The sequence below is a fragment of the Doryrhamphus excisus genome, linkage group LG2 (genome assembly GCF_037039965.1).
Source record: "Doryrhamphus excisus strain RoL-2023G ecotype Guam linkage group LG2, RoL_Dexc_Guam_v1.1, whole genome shotgun sequence".
Lineage (NCBI taxonomy): Eukaryota > Metazoa > Chordata > Actinopteri > Syngnathiformes > Syngnathidae > Doryrhamphus > Doryrhamphus excisus.
In genome coordinates, this window is record NC_136358.1 from 16,237,350 (window position 1) to 16,254,368 (window position 17,019).

Genomic DNA, 17,019 nt, shown 5'->3' on the forward strand with positions numbered 1-17,019 from the left:
CTTTTACAATTAGTAACTGTTACATTTGTTCACTTCCTGCTTTCCTAATATAGTTCAAGTTTTTTTTTTTTTTTTTATTCTATTTTTGTCACGTACTGAAGTACGCGGTGATATGACCATCCAATGACATAATGGGTACCATAGTAAGTGTCAATATAGTGATATATATATATAGCACATCATGACTGGTTGAAGACTCTTCATCCTTGTATTTAGCAAACATCAACTGCTTGTATTGTTTCTTGAATTGGCTCATCGTTTTTCCTTACTCAATCCATTCCATAGTTTGATTCCACATACTGAAATGCTATGGCTTTTTAATGTAGTCCTAGCATAGAAGTCTTTCAAATGTAGTTATTTCCTGAAGATAACAGGGTTTTTTTTTGTCTTCCTGGCTGTATTTTTTGAATGCAACACTAGTATGGATGCAGTAATTGAATCTCAGCAGGATAGTCATTACTCAGGCAGTATTTTGTATGCCAAAGTCAGGACGTTTTATTTAGTAAATGTTTACACACAACACTCAAAATCTCAACATGAACAGGCACCTTAATCAGTACCAACCAAATAGAATCCCGATGTTTCAGTGTGATATGCCGCTGCCACTCCAAAAAACAATGTGTTTGTTAGTTAATTCAACCGAGCTAACACTGATTTCCCTCCTGTGTTAGCGCATTAGGCTCTTGACAGATGAACTAGGCCGGGGGTTTAACCACCACCTTCGTGTAAGTAAGAGGCAGGCATTTCAGCGGTCACACGCTGTGGCCGATAGTCCTGCACTCACGCTTGCCAAACCTGCAAGCTAGGATCAATGGTCACTTCACAACTCATTTCCTTTTACGCCTCCATAACCGCTTCACTGCTGGGAAATAAATGGCCACTGGATCTATAAGGGGGCGGCACGGTGGTCTAGTGGTTAGCGCGCAGACCTCACAGCTAGGAGACCAGGGTTCAATTCCAAACTCGGCCATCTCTGTGTGGAGTTTGCATGTTCTCCCCGTGCATGCGTGGGTTTTCTCCAGGTACTCCGGTTTCCCCCCACATTCGAAAAACATGCTAGGTTAATTGGCGAGTATTAATTGAAGAGAATAAAATAAGATAATAAGAAAAGATACATTTCAAGCATAACCGCTTTTGTAACTCCCACCCTTGGCCATCTCTTTGTGGAGTTAGATATAGTTAGCTAGATTAGACTGTGGATGCTAGTGGCCCCGACTCCACCCAGAGGCTCACTCCGTTCATGCTGTTGTTCTATGGAATAAATCCCAAGGATCATACACTAAGGAGGAAGATGACTTCAAATATTGCTCAAATTTTCTTCAAAATAAGTCAGACCTCTGTTGGATATTACATATTTAATATTACTATTACTCCCCGTGCATGCGTGGGTTTTCTCCGGGTACTCCGGTTTCCTCCCACATTCCAAAAACATGCTAGGTTAATTGGAAACTCCAAATTGTCCATAGATATGAATGTGAGTGTGAATGGTTGTTTGTATATATGTGCCCTGTGATTGGCTGGCGACCAGTCCAGGGTGTACCCCGCCTCTCGCCCGAAGACAGCTGGGATAGGCTCCAGCACCCCCCGCGGTAGAAAATGAATGAATGAATGGATCTATAAGTGCTCAACCCATAACACACGCGTGGATCATGCATTCTTGTTGGGTTAAAGGGTTGTTAATATCAGAGTAGTACATGTAAATATATATATTTTTTAATATGTGACGCATTGCTTGCTTGCTTTTCCATACACGACCCCCCCCCCCCCAATTCAGCCTACCCCCAAGTGGCTTAGAGTCATTTGATAGGCCACGGCCCCACTATCCATTTAACAGAGCTTAAAAAATCCTACATATGCATATGGCGGGCTGTCTTAAGCTGACAAGCAAAAGACAGGATTTTGCTAGAAGGCAGCTTTGGAGTGTTGTGAATTTAACAAGCATGTCTAGTATTACAGTTTCCCTCTGCTTTAGCCATGAATAGTAACAAATCAGTCTCCGAAACGCATGCCCCATGGTTTGTTGTGTGTAACCCCCCAACCCAAACCCTCCCTTTTTGCCTCCGATGCTAAAACGACTGGTTTCAAGCGTTAATGACATTGGTGGCCTCTTTATCTAACACACGCAGGATCTCCAGGTATTTCTTCTTCTGTGCTTTACTTGTTAACACTTTCTGCTCCTCAGATTACCTTCATCCCTGACCCATTTCTTGAATAGATAAAAAGCTCTGTGCCATCTCCCGAGCTGTTTGTAGTTTGTAATACAAGCAGGCTGCTAAGGGAGATGCTCTTTTCTTTATGCATTGCTTCCAAACACTCTAGCGTGTGTACATATGGAAGCGGCCGAGGCTCCTCTTCACAGCCTCTCATACAAATGCAGTAAATAAGGGCCACGCCACGGGGAATTGAAGGCTACCAAACAGACTGACGTTAGGCTCTCGTCTGCCTTCTTCTTTGACTGAAACGGAGAATTAACCGAATGGAGCGGTGAACAGGTGCGCTGTCGACTGGCCACAGTAAAAGGCCACTCCAAAATGTGCAGTTTTAGCAGTGAAATCAGCGTGTTTTCATTCATACTGATATCCAGTGACTGTTTTTTTTTTTAAAAAAAAACGACTAGAGTTGTAAATAAGTAAACAGTTATGATGGAGGCCGGGGGAAAAAGCCGCCAATGCCTGAAGTCCTTTTTACGTCATCATAATCGAACAAGCTGCAGTGTTTTCACAGATTGTTGTTATATGTAAAAACTGTGTGTGTGTAATTATAATGTACAAGTACACAAGTGTTACTACTACATAAGTGTGTAGTAAGTGTATCAAAGAGTCTTTCAAGAGTAAAAAGCCCAAAACAACAACAAAAAAACAAAATTAGCTTTTAATAAAGGAACCTATGTAGTCTAGTATGTGTATAAAGAGATATCATGTCATGTTAAAAATCACAGCAATTGAAAAAATCTGGATGGTGATCATTCCTGATACTACAGAGGCAGCTCAGGGTCAGGAAGTTGCCTACAGCCACAGTGGTTAATGACAACGTTCTCTGATGCACTGCTAAGAAGGACCTTGCCGGTTAAATTGTAGTCCTCGTTAAAAAATCACAACAATTACATGACATAACCTGGATGGCGACTGTCCTTGATACTGTAGAGGCAGCTCAGGGTCAGGAGGTTGCCTACAGCCACACTGTTATAAAGAGATGTCACATGTCATGTTAAAAATCACAGCAATTGAAAAAATCTGGATGGTGACCTTTCCTGATACTGCAGAGGCAGCTCAGGGTCAGGAGGTTGCCTACAGCCACACTAGTTAATGACAATGATCTCTGATGCATTGCTAAGAAGGACCTTCCCTGGTTAAAAATAACAATTACATGAAGAAACCATTACAAAGCTGGATGGTAACCATTCCTGATACTGTAGAGGCAGCTCAGGGTCAGGAGGTTGCCTACAGCCGCACTGGTTAATGACAATGTTTTCTGATGCGCTGCTAAGAAGAACCTTGCCGGTTAAATTGTAGTCCTTGGTAAAAAAAAATCACAACAATTACATGACGAAACCATTACAAAGCTGGATGGTAACCATTCCTGATACTGCAGAGGCAACTCAGGGTCAGGAGGTTGCCTACAGCCACAGAGGGTAATGACAATATTTTTTGATGCACTGCTAAGAAGGACCTTGCCGGTTGAATTGTAGTCCTGGTTAAAAATCACAATTACATGACAAAACAATTACAAAGCTGGATGGTAACCATTCCTGATACTGTAGAGGCAGCTCAGGGTCAGGAGGTTGCCTACAGCCACAGAGGGTAATGATGATATTCTTTGATGCACTGCTCAGAAGGACCTTACCGGTTAAATTGTAGACCTCGCACTTGCTGACTACGATATGTTCAAATTCCTCATAGAGTCTTGCTTATTTAACCCACGCAGCGCCGTCCTGTACAACTATCACCCAATTCATCGGCCCTTGTTCCACCCCGATAAAAGCCAACATATGCAGAAACTCCCTTTTGTGAAACAGACGGCGGTGCCGCACTTCAAGCTTGACTAGACACTAAGCTGATACCGCTTTCACGCTCATGTTTCTGCATATGCATTCTTATCAGAGGTTTACATGATAAATATACATTAGAGCCAGGGATTTGCCATGCGTGGTATTGTTCCAGCCATACCCTTCTCCATACCTGTTTGGACTTCATCAACCAAATCAACGCCGCGGTCTTCATTTGCAAGTTTCTCTTCTTGCCTAAACATTTGGCTGAGCAGCATCACCAGGCCCTCGATGTGATTTATGCGTCATACAACTTTTACTTCCTAATAACAGCTGTAATTGTTCTGTCCGTGCACAGAGTGCAATGATGGAACGATCACGCTTTTTGGCACATTATTCATCAAAAGCCAAGAGCAAAATCAGAAAGGAAGCCGTGCTCTCTTTACGCAGTGTGCAACCGAGTGCTACGTTTTCTTGTTAGGAGAAATTACAGCCACTAACTTGAGCTACTTCAGCATGAAATTGGAAAAGAAGCATTTCTCGCACATTTCCATTCTTGATTCAATGAAAGATGTAGATTAGCCCTTTTGGAAAAGGGCGGGGAATGAAACAAGAGATTGTGTTTAGGACTCATCGCATATGATTTGATGTATTCCCACACCTATGCATTGCTACATTCTCATCAGCGAGACTTTTTTTTTTTTTTTTTTTTAGTCAATCCTCTGCTCGTCACACTCAGTACTCACCATCCCCATGCCACCTTTAGCACTCATGCATGCACCAGATAGAAAAACGCTGCTGTGTCGGAACACTGATGGATAGACGCAGGCAGATGACTGTATCTTCCACAGCTCACTTAAAGGTCAAACACGCGTCGTCATAATTGGAATATTCACAAGACAACCACATGGTTAGAATGATAGATAGAGATAGATAAGCAAAGATAGTGACACTAGACTCGTAGAAGTGGAGCAGCTACAGTGAGGTCGTCTTCAGTTTAAGGTCAGACAACTCTCCGATCGACCCTCGAATTGGGTGACACTTAACCTGAGCTCCTCAGGACCAGACAGACTCGACATACTATTGACCCGAAATCTACAAAACACCCAAGACACAGTCGTTACTCCGTGACTCCTGGCAAGCTAAGGAGCTAAAATCACTTTTTATGTTGGGCAAATTCTTGATTCGAAGTAATATGCACTCTAATCTGAGATATACCTTATTGACCTGGATATAAGACGACCATATTCTTTCAAGACACGCTTTTAGAAAAAGGCAAAACACAGTTTTGATTGGGTGTCATGTGAGTGACTGAAAGAAATGCTCCGACTAGGTGTTTTTATAACAGGGGTCTCAAACTCAATTTACCTGGGGGCCACTGGAGCTAAGGTCTGGGTGAGGCTGGGCCGCATCAGTAAAAAAAAAAAAATATATATATATAAAGAAAAAAAACCAAAAAATATAATAAAAATATTTATAAATATTAATTATATTAAATATTAATATATATATATATATATATATATATATATATATATATATATATATATATATATATATATATATATATATATATATATATATATATATATATATATATATATATATATATATATATATATAATAGTCTTCAATGCTTCTGCTATACACTCCACTTTTTCAGTGCTTTGGTTCTTTGGAAAAGCTCTGATAAAACATTAAATTATTATAAATCATTAGAAATGATTATAAATTAATTGTTATTTATTATTAAATTATTAAATCATGTTTCATGTTAAAAAAAATTTCGACACAAAATAAGATGGAAAAATAAATAAGCACATCAAAAAACAAATGAAACAAGTGAAACAAATGAATTTTTATTTATTATTAAATTATTAAATAAACGTTCATGTTAATTTTTTATTTTTCGACACAAAATAAGATGGAAAAATAAATAAGCACATCAAAAAACAAATGAAACAAGTGAAAGAAATTAAGAAAAATAAATGTTTATTTATTATTAAATTATTAAATAAACATTTCATGTTATTTTTTATTTTTGGACACAAAATAAGATGGAAAAATACATAAGCAAATCAAAAAACAAATGAAACAAATTAACAAATTAAACTTTCATATCAAGGCGGGGGCCTCAAAATAGCGGCCTGCAGGCCGTGAGTTTGAGACCTCTGTTTTATAAGGAGTACCATATTAACCCGCCTATAAGACGCTCCTTTCATTGTTAAATGTAAGAGTCAATGTTCTATGAGCCTTGCAGTGGGTTTTACTTCAGACAGTTCCAGACATGTACAATAGACTTTGCAGGTTCGGGGCTTCTTGGTTGTTTCCCTTCTACAAAAAAAGAACACTTGACCTTCCACACACTGCCCATCACACACACATTTTTCACACTATTCTCCACCTCGTCTCCATTTTACTTCCTGCCTGTCTCTTTGTGATAGCACATTGTGGAAGCTCTCGGAAAAAGGACTTTCCCTAAGAGCAGCGGTAGATAAAGAGCAGCGCTGAAAGGGCTTGCTGTCACCTTATCTGAAGCTCCAGCGATAGAGGCCCAGGTGGAAGTGAAGACTTTGCAAGCTGCAGAGAAAGGGCAGAAGAAGACTGAATGTAGTGTAGCCATTAATGCATTGTTTCGCGTGCACTCCAAGGCATAAACATTACCCGCAGATGGGGGCAAAAGAGACCCCTTGTTTTTGTGGTGAAAAATGAAGTGCGAGGTGACACAGTGGCACTCTCCACTCTCTTCCTCCTCCTCCTATACACGCCGCCGCTTTTCTTCCAGAGCAAATTCATCTTGTCAATCCTCCTGGGAGGGTGTAGCTATGCGGCTCTGTTTACTGTGGCAGAAAGTTAATATAAATTTTCATCAGTGGGGGAAGTTTACACATATGATTCTATTTGTCCTTCATTATTAGCACCTGAGTCTGGGGCCCGGGTAGGCATAATTGTCTACAGACGCAGGCCAAATAGATGCAAGGCAAAGGCAAATAAGCACAGCCCAAAATAATTTGATGCTTGTGTGTTACAATCCTCCACCCAAGGAATTCTTAATCTAGAGAATCAATAAACAAGGAGCCAGGCGGAGAGTGGCAGGGGCGATGAGAGGAAGAAATGAATAAGGTGATGTGTGGATGGGATGGGATGGGGTGGGGGCGTGCGGGGGAGTTGGGCGGGGAACATTTTCAAATACCCAAATACCGCAAATGAGCATGGGGCAGAGTTGTTTATTTTTCAGTCAAGCATCTTTCATGTGCACGCTGAATGATGACCACATTGGAGGAAAAAAATCGACTTTTCTTGCATTTTTTCCCCCTCAAAACCTCCTTAACTAAACCGATTTTAGACAAGAATGCAATTGAATCCAAGAATGTGATCCAGTACACAAGCTCAAGCACCCGGAAGTCTGAGAACAGAGAGCACAGGAAGTACCAAGCAACAAAATAAAAGCATGCAAAAGCAATAGAGAGCCGGACTAGGCTACAACTGTAATGTATTTGTCATGTATAATGATGTTTAGGCAGCACGGTGGTCGAGTGGTTAGCGTGCAGACCTCACAGCTAGGAGACCAGGGTTCAATTCCACCCTGGTGCATGTGTGGGTTTTCTCCAGGTACTCCGGTTTCCTCCCACATTCCAAAAACATGCTAGGTTAATTGGCGACTCCAAATGTGAGTGTGAATGGTTGTTTGTCTATATGTGCCCTGTGATTGGCTGGCGACCAGTCCAGGGTGTACCCCGCCTCTCGCCCGAAGACAGCTGGGATAGGCTCCAGCACCCCCCCGACCCTCGTGAGGAAAAGCGGTAGAAAATTAATGGATGATGTTGTTTAATCGGCACGGCGGTCGAGTGGTTAGCGCGCAGACCTCAGAACTAGGAGACCAGGGTTCAATTCCACCCTGGTGCATGCGTGGGTTTTCTCCGGGTACTCTGGTTTCCTCCCACATTCCAAAAACATGCTAGGTTAATTGGCGACTCCAAATTGTCCATAGGTATGAATGTGAGTGTGAATGGTTGTTTGTCTATATGTGCCCTGTGATTGGCTGGCCACCAGTCCAGGGTGTACCCCAGCTGGGATAGGCTCCAGCACCCCCGCGACCCTTGTGGGGAAACGCGATAGAAAATGAATGAACGATGTTGTTTAGAATCCACGTCTTTAAGATTTGTCATCCCCAATCCAATCAGCCATGTTTGTTTGCTCAGCTGAAAGCGTTGCTATCCGTGGCATGCAACTCCACTCCATACGCGCGTTAATATTACATGCAGTTGTGTGTATGTGCGTGTTTGTGCGCCCACCCGCCTGTGCAGCGCTTGTCAACGCTGTCAGCAGTCGTTCTGGCCGACAGCCCGGTGGCGTGTCGAACAACAGCCCCTTTTTACTCCCTCGACCGAACACAACGCAAAACATCTGTTTCACCCTCGGCCGCCATGTTTACAGCCCCATACGTTCCGGCACCCTTATACCTGCACCATCATCATCATCCTCATCATTCCAATATCCGCCACATTCACCTAATAACAACATGCCGGGGAAGTGATCTGCGCTGTCCAAACACAATGTCACAGCTCTTCAGACGTATCCAATTCCGATGTCACGGCTGCATGAGGCGTAGTCTCCAGGTGGATTTGAAAAGATTCTTTAGCGGATGGCTTATTCCTTGTGTACACATGCACCTCCACACACAAGAAGCTAAGCAATCTGGAGATTTGTAATGCTTTTTTGGGCCTGGCGCCGCTAATGTGCTTCATGCTTGTTTAAGGTCTTTGCATGCTCCTTTACAAAGGTGCATTGTGATCTGTGCTCCTTATTCTCCTTTGCTGTGTATTTGAATGCAGAGATGATGTATTATTTTTCCACTCTGTATGCCTATTAATGTAGCCTGGGAATGCCTGTGTAAACATTCTTGTTTCTCTGTCCCTTTTTCCCGTATAATAGTCGCCTGTATCGCCTTTCTCCTGACCTCACTATCTGAAACCAATTACAGCAGTTCCATCTTATTTTCATAAGGATCCCCGTGTCGTGGTCTCGGTCGCCTGTGTTATTTTCACTCCTCTTATTTATTTTTTTTTGAAGCTCAGTTGTAGATATCAGCATCAAATATGCGTCTGAGTGCTTTGTTATTTATACAGCAGCCCGTCTCGATTCTTCTCAAGAATGTGTCACATTGTGCTGTTGATACAATGTGTGCATTAATAGATGTCATCTTTCTGCTCGTAGCAACTGCAGGTATGCACTTTGCAATGTATATATCAACTTTTCTGTCCATTTTGTGCTTTCTACTGTTATGCTCGGACGCACGTTACAGACACACACGCATACAAAGCAGTGGCGACTGTTTTCCTCCTGTCAAGCAGACGGATCAATGCATTTAGAACCCAGTTCCTGACTAAAGTGTTTGTTTACTTGAGAGCCTGTCTCCTCCTGTGCAGACGCCCCCTCCCCAAATGGCGGTGGTGACATTCCCTCGAGGGCCTAAAATTTTTTGTGCCTCCTCAATCTCATTTTTTTTTGGTTTGCTCAGGATCTCAATGTACTTGTTCAAACATTGTTCCCACCTGCTGGTAAAGCTTTGCCATATGCACGTACTGACTGACAACGCAGCTGTTGCCATGGATACCGCCACGCATACAAATAAGAGAAGTTTTCTTCTTTTCCCCTGTCCTCAACCAAAAAGAAACAACCTGTAAAGTTGACTTGATGCTCATGGGCCTGCCTGCCGTTGTCGCCGTCGTCGTCGCCGCCGTTGTTGTTGTTACAGTGTGCGGCAATGTAGAGCAGCAGCTGTGCTCAATGTTGTTCCCCCTCCCCGACACACTTTCATCCATATGCTCTTGAAGAAGCTGCAAGCCCAGCTGCTACGAGCTGGTGTGTGTGGAATGAAATCAGGCTGCGCTCACATGATGCCGACCGAAACGTTTGTGCACTTTAGGGCGGTTTGCTTCGGTATCGTTGTCGTGTGTGCATGTAGTGTGCAGGCGGGTAAAGTAAGGACTCGATTGGGCAGCTTTTCTGACCTGTTATGTGATGGAAATATACCAAAACTAATGTCATCTATCCCTCTTTTCTTGAAAATGCATCTATATATTATATTATTATGCCATAACCTCCAAATCTTCAAATAGATGCTCTAAGGACAACTTTAATGTGATTTTCTTAAAGATTGTTGTGTAAATGATGGGAATGTCACAAGATCTCACAAGAATAGAAGATGTCAAAAAATGAATCAATCCATTACACAATAAATGAAGTTGCAAATTCAAGAAAAGAATGCCGTAGTGTTACTATAGGATTTCCTAGTGAACACAGGTTGCAAGGGGAATGGTTGCAAGGTGACAGTCCACTCTCTTTTTCTTTTTTTTCTTCTTTTCCTTCGCTTCTTTTCTTTTTTCTTTGTTTTGCTTTTTCTACAAATAAATTTTAGATATTTAGTCAATAATTAATATATAATATAATATATATTTTTAAAAATGTTGTCCAAAATTAGAAAAAAGGAACTGTTGCTTGTTTTTATTTAATTAAATTTTTTAAATATAAAATACATTGTTTAGAAATTATTTGTTTATTTATATGAATTTATTCTTTTTTCTACAATTTTTTTGGGGGATATTTAGTCAATAATTAATATATAATATAATATATTTTTTTAATTTTTGTCCAAAATTAGAAAAAAAGAACTGTTGCTTGTTTTTATTTCATTAAATTTTTTTAATTGTAAAATACAATGTTTAGAAATTATTTGTTTATTTATATGAATGTATTCTTTTTTTTTGTCTTTTTAAATGATGAATTTCAACTTACATAGTTTGGTTTTATTAAAAAAAAACAAAATTTTTAATTAATTAGTTTTTTCTAAATATATAATATTTTATATTTATACAAATAACTATATATATGTATAATATTTTTTATTTTATTGTCAAACTGGGGAATTCAGAAAAAGAGGTAACCTTATATAACCTTAAAACAAATCTATTTATTTATTTATTTTTTTCTCTCTAAGTCTATGGAACTCTCTAAAGTTCAGTTTGTAACGGACGAGAATGAAACAGCATCCTGTGTTTGCTAGTCTAGATAACAAAAATAAAGACAATAAAATCAAAAATCGTTACATTTATTGATGATTATTTTCCATTGCCATTGATGTGTTTCACAAAAGCACCGGTGTGAACACTAAGTGAACTATTCCAGCATATCTTTGGTACCGAAGTACCGAACCACAAGCGTGAGCGCATCCGAATTTACAACCCGAGCTTCTTTGTTAGCAAACACATCCAAAGCTCGTAATGACAGCCTCTGCAAACGACAAATAGGAATGATCCATTCACGCCATTCCTCTGTTTGATTTCAATGCATATAGTGTAAAAGCCGGCCTGCTAGTTAATTCATTCCCAATGCAATCTGATGTTGATTTTTGTCAACTTTAATTACAGCTCCCGGGGACACTTCACACGGTGCTACCTCTACTTCAAATTGATATTATGAATATGCAAATGTGGTTGGTAATGTGCAAGAGAGAAGTGGGTATTTCAGTTGAGCACACACTAGACAGGTCAATTCTACTGATGCCTTTTTTTTTTTTTACACCCACCCCCCTCCATGCTCTCATCTAGACAAATGCTATTCATGTAGGTGTTGCAAAAATACAACTCACACTGCCTTCCGTCCTTTCTTCCCAGGCCCTACAAGCAGCAAGGCAATTACTCTTGCAGCAGCCAGGCAGTGGCCTGAAATCTCCAAAGAGCCAGGACAAGCAGCGTCCACTGCAGGTAAAGCAGCTCCCCTTCTTAATCTCCTTAAGTCCATCCATAATACATAGCCCCTCCGAAAAGATTCCCTCCACTTCCACAAGTGTGTTTGATTTGGCCCCCATGCAATCCTCCGATCTGTCGCCGAATACTAAAACCGGACGAGAGGTATTCCAAAAGTGTGGAAAACACACCGAGGAGACATCTGAATTCATGTCAGATTGGACAAACATGAAGTGCTGACTTGGAATATATTGGCGTATGGTATATTTCTGACATTTAAAGCCCAAAATCTGGATTTTTTTTTGCAAATAAGCAGAATATTTTTTTGAAAAATGACATTAAATTCTTCAGAGGACCTTCATCATTGGGCGTGTTGTTAGGTTGTAGCATTTCTACATGTGTTACTAAAAAACAAAAGACAAGAAAACCTGAAAATATGGAATCAAAAATGTATTAAATAGGTTTTGTATATTTATTTTCAGAACAAATAGTAATTTAAAATAAGTTAGATTAAATTCAAAGTGGTGGATGTACTGTAGAAATGTACTGTAGCTACTGAAAGGGGACAAACATCAACATCAGAAATCTCAAGCACGTGCCACGGAGGCCCGAGACCCTGCAGGTTTTCTTTCTAGCCGTTCACTAAAGCAGGACATTTTTAATGATCAACACCTACAGTTTGAGGGAAGGAGCTCATCAAGCCAGGAGAAACTGGTTTTAGAGAACCAGTTCAGTTTCTCAGCACTCCTTGGCACGAATGAGCATCTGACAAAGTGGAACGCTGACATTGCGAAGACAGCACGCAACTTTAGGAAGCAGGGATTCGAATCTATCTCTTTGAGTTCAGGCTTAGGATATATAGTATAATATTTATCATACCCAGAATGTTAGTTTTCCACTAAAATGTATACTTTTTTTGCAAAATTCTCCCAATATCTTACACCCTTACATATTAATTTGTGAATAATTATCTTAAAGTCAACTTCTGCACAAAAAGATACTTGCAGAGGTGATAAAGCGGGTCATTTTTATTGATCAACACTTACAGTTTGAGGGAAGGAACTCATCAAGCCAGGAGAAACTGGTTTTGGAGAACCAGTTCAGTGTCTCAGCTCTCCTTGGCACGAATGAGCATCTGACAAAGTGGAACGCTGACATTGCCAAGAAAGCACGCAACTTTAGGAAGCAGGGATTCAAAGCTATCTTTTTGAGTTCAAGCTTAGGATATATATAGTATAGAATTTATCATACACAGAATGTTAGTTTTTTTTTTTTGCAAAATCCCACAAAATTCTCCCAATATCTTACACCCTTACATATTAGTTTGTGATAATTATCTTAAAGACAACTTCTGCACAAAAAGATACTTCCAGAGGTGACAAAGCAGGCCATTTTAATGATCAACACCTACAGTTTGAGAGAAGGAGCTCATCAAGCCAGGAGAAACTGGTTTTAGAGAACCAGTGCAATGTCTCAGCTCTCCTTGGCACGAATGAGCATCTGACAAAGTGGAACGCTGACATTGCCAAGAAGGCACGCAATCTCTTTGAGTTTAGGCTCAGGAAAAATAGTATTTATTAGTATAGTATATATAGTATAGTATATACTAAATAGTATAGTATTTATTGTATAGTATTTATTGCTCCCAGAATGTTAGTTTTTCACTAAAATCTATACTTTTTTTTGCAAAATTCTGCCTATATCTTACACCCTTGCATATAAATTTGTGAATAATTATCTGAAAGTCAACTTCTACACAAAAATATACTTGCAGAGGTGATAAGAAATGATGACAAACTGAAGGGCATTTTTCCATGCGTGGTGTTGTTGACACAGTCAGGGTTGCAGACAGCTAATTTTACCTGCTTGTCATTTTCACTTGTCAGCGCTAATTTACCTTATTGATTTGTAGAGCTGTCAGTGATTTGGAAAAGGTCACACTTGTACATACGTATATGCACACACACACACACATGCTTACACCTCCGTCACACATATGTACACATTAACACGTTGCGATGCCTGTTACCTTCACTCTCTGGTAAGCGTTAACGCGCTTCTCATTGTGGTCGTGGGACTTTCTACCAGACTGCAAGTGAGGACATCTGTTTGTGTTATTCATATTTGGAATGTAGCATCGAACGATGGTTTGAGCTCATTACAGGCTCCATTAATGAGAGGGAAATTGGCGTTATAACCTCACTCCATGATGTTTTCACAGAGTCGAACAATGGCAACACCTTCAATTGGTGTCACACCTCCGCAGTCTTAATCACAGGATATGTCTCATTCATGCTCCTGCACATTGCTCATCCAATCGCTGTAGGACCAGGAAGTAAATGAGAGGGGAGCAATAGTTGTTATATGAAATATTTGTTCCACTTTTGGAACAACTGCATGGTAGAAAAACAGTGTTGCTGGATGGAAGCTAGTAAAATATTGCACTGGACTAGCTAAGAATGTAGTTTTTTTAGTTTATAAAAACCTATATTAATATTGATGTGTCACGTTGTGGTGCAAGTCTAGACCCCAGACGCAGAGGCAGGTGAGTTATTGGGTCCACACAGAACAAAAGTCTGTGGCACCATGAAGCAAAAGCACAAAAGGCCAGGCTGAAGCTGGTGGCGACTGTAAACCCCCCCCCCCCCAAAAAAAAACAATGGCACAAGGCTAGTGCATGGTATGTTTGTAACCCAGAGAACTCAGAGGAATAATCCGGCAGCTGCCAACATAGGTAGATTCCGCCTCCAGCTGGGACCAGGGGTCAGCGTTGAACGTTGAATATTATGAAAAATAACATGCTTAACCTCAAACTCAAAGATGAAAATGTCGGGAAAATGTTTTTTTTCTCCAGAAAGAATAACAGTTTATTCGTCAAATGTTATGAAAACTAATAATTAAGAGTGTCGGGAAAATATATTGTTAATTTATTGTAAATTTTGAGTGGCTTTATTAATATTTATGTGTTTTATAAACAAATTAATTATGGAAATATAACATGATTTAACCCTAAACTCAAACATTAAGGTTCTCAGCCCAAATTTACTGGAATTTTATACAGAAAATTAATATATGCTATGACCAAACTGACAGATTAAGGTTCTCTTATTGGAATTATGCACAAAAATCTACAAAATTAGTAAATATACTGACATTTTCTGCGTGACATTTGTATATCTCTGTTTTATTAACTACAATTCTCTCACCCCAAACTCGGAGATGAAGTTTTGTGGAATTTTCAAGAAAAATGTCCAGTTTATTTGTAAAAATATTGACATATTTTGAGTGACTTTATTAATATTTATGTGTTTTATGAACAAATTAATTATGGAAATATAACATGATTTAACCCTAAACTCAAACATTGAGGTTCTCAGCCCAAATCTACTGGAACTTTATACAAAAAACTAATATGTGCTATGACCAAACTGACAGATTAAGGTTCTCTTATTGGAATTATGTACAAAATTCTACAAAATATTAGTAAATATACTGACATTTTCTGTGTGACATTTGTATATCTTTGTTTTATTAACTAAAATTCTCTCACCCCAAACTCTGAGATGAAGTTTTGTGGAATTTCCAAGAAAAATGTCCAGTTTATTTGTAAAAATATTGACATATTTTGGGTGAAATGAATATTTCTCTGTGTTTTTATTAACTCTTATGAAAAATATGATATCCTAACCCCAAACTCTTGAGAGTTTTCCGTACATCTCCATTGGTTTAAGTGACAAAGATGAGTATAGTCAAATAAGTCCTTTTCTCCAAGCTGATATTTGCACCACACGTAGCAAGAATGTCACCTGAAATGAGCGCATTGAAGCGTCGCATGTGGACGCTTCAAGTGGAAAGTAGGGATGTTAATAACGGACGGCTCAACACTTGGATTAGTTATGTCCGAGGATTCTTATTGATTCTTATCGCCAACACCAGGCAAGGATGGAGTAAGTAAATGTAAATATTGAATATTTACCCTGTGCAGGTGTTATTAGAGGTTTGGATACGGGGGCCTTCAGTACCGTTATCATCACCGACAAACGCTCACATTGTATGTCTTTCTGTCCTACTTGGTGACCGACTGGATCCAATTATCCTCACATTTATTTTCAGATACTACACTGATATTGTTAGCAACGTGCTGGAGCATGAATGGATTTTGCACAAAAGCGTTTGTTGATTTTTGTCTTCTGCAAATTAACATGCCCTAACCCTCAACGCTTCTCCACCTTCTATGAACTGTATATTTTTGTGCAAAATTCAAGGGAAACTGATTTTTCATACGGTTTAGTACTTTAAAAAAAATGTGGAAATATTTTCTTTTTTTTTTCAGTAATTTACTGGAATTTTTTTTGCTGAGAACCTTTGGGTTTGGGATTATTTATCCTGAACATGTATCAGTTACAAATATACGTCTAGCTGTTTTCTACTCATACAGTAGAATAAAGCTGCCTTATTTACTGGGATTATCCAACAACGACGTGTTATTTTATTAGCAACATGATTTTCTACCATGCGGATTGATCCCTGTGAATGATTAACACCAGCAAAAGTGGAAAAAGGATTACTATTACCATGACATCCCGCTTTACTGATAAATCCTCCTTCCTTCTTGTCCCATCTTTGGTATTTAAAGGAAGGAAATGATCCATAGATCATGGCATGTAAATTATTTAGTACACAAGCATCTAAGTGCCTCAGCTTGCAGTTTTAATTACCCGTATTAGTGGCTAAAGTCGCTCTCGCCTGACTAATTCTATCCGGAGTTGATGATGCGCAGGCAGGCAGGCAGCATTGGCGTTCACACACAATGAAACAAACACACATACAAACACACATTCTGTGCATTTGCGTAATGTGACAGGTCTATTATTACACAGTAAGCCCACGGGAGCGCTCAATAAACACCTATTTCTCCCTGTAAATCCCCCCTTCCTGCCGCCGCCATGCTGCTTCCACGCTCTCCTTGGTCTTCGCCGCCTTCTGAAAGGCATTTATACACTGACATTTGAAATACAAATAAAGAAACGCGGACAACGAGAGGCGGGGAGGATTACCGAGACACCGTGACAGTTTCATCCTCCAGTGTACATAATGCATCCTCACGCCAAAGACGAGTTTGGATGTCGCCGGTTGTGACTTTTGCAAGTTTTGTTTGTCGGCGTTTTGAAATGAAGAAGCGTCTGTGACCATTTTTAGGTACATTACTATACTACTAATCTTTTTTTTTTACGTATATATAGAACATTTTTGTGCAAAATCCCATGAAATGTTTCCTGGGAACCT

The 17,019-nt window shown here is 39.7% G+C and overlaps 1 protein-coding gene across 7 annotated transcripts in view; it reads left to right on the top strand.

Moving 5' to 3' along the window:
- The window catches only part of foxp2 (forkhead box P2), a 107,597-nt gene that overhangs the window by 53,444 nt on the left and 37,134 nt on the right, over positions 1–17,019 (top strand). For all 7 annotated transcript variants that reach the window (XM_058077298.2, XM_058077301.2, XM_058077302.2 and 4 more), the window contains one exon: positions 11,662–11,751. In XM_058077298.2, coding sequence (XP_057933281.2) covers positions 11,662–11,751 — 90 coding nt within the window. The remainder of the gene's footprint in view (positions 1–11,661; positions 11,752–17,019) is intronic.